General features: G+C 37.8%; 1 protein-coding gene across 4 annotated transcripts in view; it reads right to left on the reverse strand.

Annotated features, from left to right (window-relative positions):
- EIPR1 (EARP complex and GARP complex interacting protein 1) overlaps positions 1-8,258 on the reverse strand; it is a 76,201-nt gene that overhangs the window by 16,875 nt on the left and 51,068 nt on the right. For 3 of the 4 annotated variants that reach the window (XR_004841377.1, XM_035889914.1, XM_035889913.1), the window contains exons 5-6: positions 4,193-4,329; positions 607-774 (exon numbers count right to left, since the gene is read on the reverse strand). Coding sequence is in view for 3 of the 4 variants with exons in the window: in XM_035889914.1 (XP_035745807.1) it covers positions 607-774; positions 4,193-4,329 (305 nt within the window). In the remaining variant the exon portion in view is untranslated. The remainder of the gene's footprint in view (positions 1-606; positions 775-4,192; positions 4,330-8,258) is intronic. The other variant, XM_035889915.1, reaches the window with a different exon arrangement.

The raw sequence follows: 8,258 nt of genomic DNA on the forward strand, positions 1-8,258 counted from the left end.
AATAGAAACCCCTCATCTTTTTTTAACCACTGAAGTCTGCAAACATCCGACAAGATTCTCTCCTTGCTCCAGCCACAGGCCAGAGTGGCAGATACGGACTCTAAATATTATCTCAAAGAATGAAATTACTCACTTGCATATTCTGGCTTGAGGGCTGCAAAGAGCATGAAAATAGTGGGGCTGAATTATTGAGCATTTCCACCATTCGACAAAGGAAGGATAGATGGCAGCTGCTGTAACCAATACAGCTCAAGGGCTTTTCTGCACATCAGGTGCAGCAGATCAGGCTCAATTTGGGAAAGCACACCTGTGTCCCAGCTGGCCCCTTCAAGCCAAGTTCTGTGCTGTGCTTCTCAAAGGTGTACCCCTATCTCCCAACAACATTAACAGCAGTTTCTTGCCAATTAGACTAACATTGTCTAAACTCTTAATTTACAATCACACAAGGAACATTTACATGCTGAAACCTTTCCTCCATGCAGAAAAACGATTATTCACAATAGCACAAACAGTTAGTTTGCATTGTTCCTAAACAGTAAAATAATTAGCTGAATAAATTACATAAGCCATCCACCCACAAAACAGCATGCAGATAATTTGTTCTACCAGTGGGAATGCTCCTCTAGCGTCTTCACTGGTTCAGTGACATTTCTTGTGTCCCAGAATTTCACCTTGCAGTCATCTCCACAGCTAGCCAGGTAGTACTGTTTATTGGGATTAAAGTCTAGGTCTCGTACCAGCTGTCCATGTGCATTTTCTATGCAATATATCTGTCTGTAAAACACATTAAAAAATCAAATGGTCTATAAAAAGCTAACAGCACTCCACTGACAAGAATCTGTTTCCCTGGAAACTTGCATAATCCCCTTAGCACCCGCAGACCTAGAGTTCCCATTGCTAATGCATAGTTTAGGGAAATCCCAGCTGTTAACAACAGTGACTTGTATAGATTTCTCAGCTTGCAGTGAAGCTGTGCTCTTTCCTTGTTTGCATTAGGATCATCTGGAGCTAAAAGGAAACAGTAGTTCCAGATGATTCTAGCACAGCTCTCTAACAACTGTTATAAAATGTCTGCTACTAAATCACAATATTTTCAGATAAGAGCTTCTCCACCCCTGAGCAGATAGTTATACCAATTCTGTATTTATGACATCTAGTTCCCCCTATATGAAAAGCTGAGATGCAAGGGAGGCAACAAGATGTGAACAACAGCTTTTTATTATTGCTCTGTTTTGAACTTACATTCCTGAGCTCTGACATTTATCACTGATTTACCTGTGGCCCTTCAACTACTCAGCCATACTCACATTCATGCATGTGGACCGCTTCAGAAAACATTTGTACCACTGCTAACCACCTAGCATCCATATTTAAAACATCAGCTTCCATCAGTTTCTCTCCACACCTCACCTCTTAAACTTAGTGTTGGTTTTTTGTTTGTTTCCACTACTGCATTACCGGTTTTATGAAAAGGCTGTACCTGTTCCCATCTCCATTCTCAAAGCCACCATCTGCTTAGATTTGACAGTCTCCTACAATCTTCACTAGAACCTGTCAACACTTTGTGAACTGTTTTATTTTTTTAAGCGAAAAATGTTTCTTTTCAGAAAACACAGACTGACCAAAACTTTTTATTTCCTGTGCTGTATACATGTTCTTCTCAGAAGACCAGCTAGAGAAGCCTCTTGCTATTAATACCTAACTACTAATACAAAGCAAAGTAGCTCCATGAGGAGAGATTCTAAGTGTACCAGGCCTATACCAAGCCCTATCCTGACAGCTATGGCAGTCACTCAGTATAGAGGGTATCACCTGGACATCCAACTTCACTCAGAGTTTGAGACATTAAAGATATCACTCAAGTATGCCTTTCTGCCAGGTATTCTGGGATCTGAATTCAACATTTCCTCTTAATTTCTTGAAACATCTATATGGGAAAATTTTTAAATCTCAAGCATGCTTGCAGCAACAAAACACTTCTTTCCTCCTTTACCGCACCTTTCACTTCTTTCTTGTGCTTCTTGAATTGCTCATGGAGACATAAGGGCTTAAAAGGAAATACCACTGCCACCGTACATTGAGGAGTGCTTACCATGAAAGCCTTTAGCCTAACTTAACTATTATTCTGACCACTTGATCCCTTTCTTTTCCAAATTTGAATATGCTTTTCTTTATCATCCTACCAACAGCAATAATACCCACATTGAATTTCCAACTTACATCATAAGAATAAGGCCAGACCACATGAACATTTTCTCCAGCTACTGGCTCCACCTTCTCATGTTCTTTCTTCCATATTTTTTAGAATTTATTCTTGGAGTCTGAATTTTCCCCAATGCAATTCTCTCTCTCAATCCATTCAGCCTAGTGTCTGTTTCCTGTGTTTCACAAGCTCTTCTCTGATTAAGATTGCTTCCTAATCCAGTCTAGGAGTCTTCCCACCAACCTCTCCCCATGCCCTCCCCTTCTTTGTTTGCTATGTCCAAAATCATTCACTCCCTCTATCTTACAGCTATCACAATCGCACGCTCTGCAGAAGTAGTTATTCTAGCACTTCTTTATTATCTCTCCTCCCTTATTCTTTGCTGGTATAATAGCAGTTTTCTGTCCTTGGTTCCTCCTTCCCATCCCCCCTCACCCCTACCCCCCCCATTTTCTGCTTCTTATACTGCCACCGTTTATACTGCCCTGACTTTAAACTCCTACCTCTAGCCTAACTAATCATTATCAAATAGTCACATAATTCTAGGCATATTACAGTGTAATTGCAGATGAGACTTATGCTTGCACATATTTTTCAAATACGTTGCAAACAGCTCTTTGGCATAGCCTAGTACTCGCGAATTGGTTCAAGGACTATCTAATCTGAGCTTCACTTAAAGTAATTAGAATCGTGGGGTTTTGTTAACCAAGCTAACCTTTCATTGAGGATCTTGTTAATATCTGGACTATATATCTTTCATAGAAGTTATTCAGCGTATTCATTTAATGCAAGATAGAGATGCTGCTTCTAATGAGAACATGAAGCAGACTTAGCAGTATTTAACATTTTCTGCTCAGAAACACAGGCTTTAATCTTAAGGTCTGCATGCTATATGTGAAGAATAGGATGATTACAAAAACATCACAGCAAAGCAACTCAGAAAAAACACCCACATCTTTCTCCTTTGACCTTTCTTTCCTCTCTTGTATGCTTCATTTAAGAGAGTCTTCATAAATGAAAGTATACATATATAGAGAGATTCTTATATACACTTTTACAGGGCAAAGAACAGGGCTTTCTAACCTGATGACAAGCGTACATGAAGTGACTTAATTATTATATTTGTATTTTTAGCTTTTGTTTATTAAATTAAATAAACCTTTTTGGCAAAAAACCACAAGGGTGGCAAACATGGGGATTTACTGCCACACCCCTGAGCTGGCAGGAACCACAGAACTAAATTTAAAGTCATCCCCCTTTAAGGCAACAAAAGTTATTACAAGACATCAGTCTTCTTGGTTTAGTGATAAATTACTATGTGCTAAGGGGATAAAGCGTATCTTAAAAAAGCTTGCACAGGCTTTAGTAGTCATGGCAACAGATGTGCACAACTTCACTCCTTTGCTTATCAAAACCACAACTGAGCAAGGGGGAAACCACCTTATTATGTATATTCAAAGCCTTAATTGATTTGGTTATGATTTTGATAGATTCAGTAGCTTCCTGTAACTAGCATGCTACATTCTTTAATATAGTATAGTATACTATCTGTTAACATCAGAAAAGTGAAGAGTGAACTTACCCCATGAATTACCTTCAAAGATTAAAGTTACTTTTAAATAGTATGCTACGAAGACAGTTCATAGTATAGTCAGGACTGATGTTAAATCATTTTCAGGTTGAATTACAGAACAGCTTCTTTCAAGTAATGCCTATGTACTGAACAAATCATCTTGACACTAGTACATAGTTCAGTAAAACTCAATATACAAGTTAGAATTGAAGCTTAGGGGAAAAAACAGAGAAACCCCTTTACTAAATTGTGAAAATATCAGCTACGCAAGCCCAACCATTCCTTTTACGAGTGACAGCTTTGCCACATTTCTAATTTTTAAAGAAAAATTAAAAAAAGTAAGTTAGAAGCAATGAAAAATCCATCTCCAAAGGAGACTGCCTATTTTAGAGAACAAGACTGCAATTTCTCATTACCTCATGCTTCGTGTATCCCATCCTCGAACAGTGGTATCATTGGCTGTTGCAATCTGTGTACAATTGTGGTGTGGACTCCATCTTCCAGAAGTAAATTTTAATTGCCCTTTCCCTTCCAAGGCTGCAGAACTAGAGAGCTAAAATAATGAAACAAAGCTGGCAATGTTTCTAAATGCTAAAATGAAATTGGTTCCAATGAAGACAAAAAAATGCACACTAGCCTATTGTTCCAAGTGTAACAGACTACCAAAATCCTAGGATAAAAAACAGAAAAAAAATTTAAAGCTAGAGCTGATTTTGTATCTCACAAAGTGATTTTTACAGAGGCTTATGCAGTGTAATGTATTCAGAAATATCAGAGGTACTGTACTACTTTATAAACTAAAATAAACAGTTTCAGATCATTTGTTGAAACAGTAAATAGACAGTAAGGGCACACCGCACAAATTTGCAGCTGCCTTAAACAGTCAAATAAACACACCCATTTAGTTTCATGAACAGTCTTATAAGACTGTTTTCCCATGTCAAAATGACAAATTTTATCTGCAGGAACAGAATTATAGTGTGAAAGACTCTTCGATAAATGTATAGTAGCTTTTAAAAATAAAAACCCCAAGGCCCAGGTGCCCATGTCATCACATACATGCCTGTTAAAGTAACAGCAGGTACTAGATCACTAATCTGTGAGAATTAAAGGTTTCAGGTCCAAAACCAGGCTTGCCTGTCATTGAGCAGACAGCTCTGCATCTCCATATAGTTAATGAAAAGAAGGCACAAAGTAATCAACTTTCTCTTCAAAGTTGTACAGCAAGTTATCTGCCAATTCCATGTGAACATGGGGAAAAATGAAGCTGCAGACACCACAAATTACTTTTAGTTCTAATCACTTACTGAAACTGATTGTTTAATATCTAAAAGGGGGGGGGGGGGGGGGGGGGCCACAAAAAAATTACAAATTTCAAGCAGCTAGGCAGACTGTAGGCTTATTTGGTCATCTTGTACACAATGTTTGTATTTCATAATATTTCATTAAGATGGATTTCACAAAAGCAGATTACTGCACTGGATCTTGTTGGATCACTTTTCTCCTTAACCTAAATCCTAAACATATCATAAAATATTCTATTAAAATAGAAGATTTCTCAGCAGAAATATTACACTTTGATGGATGAAAAAGACTAAAACATACATACTCCTTTAACTGACATCAATAGAAAAATGTGTTGTCAATAAAAGACTGCTTAAATCTATTTGTATATGATACCAACATCCATTTCTGTATTTTGCTAACTTTTTATTATTACAGTTCCACCAAGAATATCCTATTTATTTAGCATTCAGATTAACAATCTAGAAATTACAACTCTTCCATCACTGAAGTCTATGCTACCTAAGATGTGTTTTCTTCCAAAAATTTTTCAGTTTTTGTTTTTTGGGTTGGGTTTCTTTTTTTTGATTGTATGTTTTTTTTTTTTTTTTCCTTTTTTTTTTTTTGTTTTTTTTTTTTTTTTTTTTTTTTTTTTTTTTTTTTTTTTTTTTTTTAAGAATATAGAATTCCCAGCATGCAAGGACTATATTGCTCATGTGTTGAGCGATATAACACTGTGGCCAAACCTACTCCGCTAGCACCATTCTTCCTCAAGTACAAATACTGTCTGAAAGCCTTTCTACAACTTGCGGATTATTAATATAAAGAAAAATACTGCATAGGACACTGGACACAGAATAATAAACTGCACTGTTTATTTTTTGACACGTACTAGATTCCAGGCACAAGAGAACATGCAGAGCTTGAGGGGGTCACTTCAAAAATTAAACTAGGTTTTTTTAGTAAGCAGTCTTGACCAAACAAACCTCAGACTGGGAGGAGAGGAGAGAAGCAAATGTTAACACTGTCATTAAGAGAGTACTAACAAAATGAGTAACTTTTATCAGGTATTTCCAAAATCAGTTTCTTCAGACAGACAGAATCACATATTCAAAATAAGTCTCAGGGCAGAAGGTCTTTGTCAGCAGTAGATACTATTTTCTCTAGCATTCTAGACATTTTTATTTTATTTTAAGTCTTTATTTAAACTTTTGTCATGTAATCTATTATTAAAAGATCAATTTTTTTTATTTTCAGCCAAAAATTTAGGGGTGAGGACAGCACACACATCCTGTGCTATTTCTTAACAATACATATGAAAAAATCATATACGTGTTAGATTGGCCAAGTCATCCTTGCCTTACCAAGCAATTCTTAAGTACTTGCAGGAATTAAATTACATCTTCCCTCGTATGGATGTCCAGTTATGTATACAGCCAAGTTCCCAATCAACTCATGGTAGATTTCTGTTAATAAAATGAAATCTCATAAGTTACTGAATAAGTTTTTGTTCAATGGTTTTTTTGCATGTCTTCTATGAGCCTGAAAGGAACTGCATGGATTTAAAGGACAGCTAACAGGCAAGGGAGGGAAATGTTCATACATAAGAAGGAATCCTTGTGTAACAGAAAGTAGTCTGCAAGTCTCCTTCCTGGAAATCTGAGAAATGAGCTTAAAGGAAACAAAGCTGGTAGTTCAGAATCACAAATCCAAGTTCAAAAAAAACCTTAGCTTTAGGTTTTAATTCATAGATAAATATACGGACAGGTAGGCAAGCTTTCTTTTTATCCTGAACTCTTCCCTCCACTTCTTTAAAGGGAGAAGAGTTGACTCTAGAAGGAAAGGAAAACATGACAAAAGCATATTTTAAGGCACTAATCTCACATGAGGATTTGGATTTGTGCTGCCCAGAAGATAAAGACATACAGCTCTGAGGGCCTCACTGGATACTGAAGGAAAACAATTCATGGCAACATTTTATAGACACAAAATGTGACTTACTGCAAGGAAAACAAAAGGGAGTGAGATCCAATATCTACTTTTAGACAACAGAATTAAATATTGTTCTTGCATTGTGCAAAGATCACACATTGACTTCAGAGAAAAGTCTGGACAAAAAGAGATCTTGAACAGTGTAAAATGGTTATCAGAACATGGATGGATTTAACGCTGTTCATAAGTGCTTAAGTGGATTAGTGCCTAAAGCTGGTGACATAAGAACAATAACAAAAGGGCAGTATGATATTATAATATAATTGTATGAGAGCAATGATTTGAAATGAAAGGTTCTAAAAAAAATTAGGCAATGCAATATGATCAGAATAGAATCATATATGTTATCATCAATAAAGGATGGGGTTTTACAAAAGCTAAGTATCTGAATATGAAAAAGTCTATCCTAGCTTTGAAGGACTGATTTCTGTGTTTTCAAATGAAAACATCAATTACTCCAACTTACTTTTATCAAAATATCAGTAAGGACTAAGATGCCTCTTCTTCTGCTTCAAATTTTGATCTTGTAAGGGCTGATTTGGAAAGAGGAAAGGATGGGCAGTATCCTTAAAAAAACCAAAACCCAACATATATTAACCTCTAGAGGGTACAGAATTTATCTAGAAAAATCACAAGCAGTATAGAGACAGTGAACCAATTGGGACGGAGTGTACCATCAGCAAGTTTGCTGACGACACAAAACTGGGAGGAGTGGCTGATACGCTGGAAGGCTGCGCTGCCATTCAGCGGGACCTGGACAGGCTGGAGAGCTGGGCGGAGAGGAACCTGATTAAGTTCAACAAGGGCAAGTGTCGAGTGCTGCACCTGGGGAGGTCAAACCCCATGCACCAGTACAGGCTGGGGGCTGACCTGCTGGAAAGCAGCTCTGCTGAGAAGGACCTGGGAGTCCTGGTAGACGACAAGCTCACCATGAGCCAGCAATGTGCCCTTGTTGCCAAGAAGGCCAATGGTATCCTGGGGTGTATTAAGAGGAGTGTGGCCAGCAGGTCGAGGGAGGTTCTCCTCCCCCTCTACTCTGCCCTGGTGAGACCCCACCTGGAGTACTCTGTCCAGTTCTGGGCTCCCCAGTTCAAGAAAGATGAGGAACTCGTAGAAAGAGTCCAGAGGAGGGCAACTAGGATGATAAAGGGACTGGAGCACCTCCCCTACGAGGAAAGGCTGAGAGAGTTGGGCTTGTTCAGCCTG

This window comes from Egretta garzetta, unplaced genomic scaffold (assembly GCF_000687185.1).
Source record: "Egretta garzetta isolate BGI_Z169 unplaced genomic scaffold, ASM68718v1 scaffold62, whole genome shotgun sequence".
Lineage (NCBI taxonomy): Eukaryota > Metazoa > Chordata > Aves > Pelecaniformes > Ardeidae > Egretta > Egretta garzetta.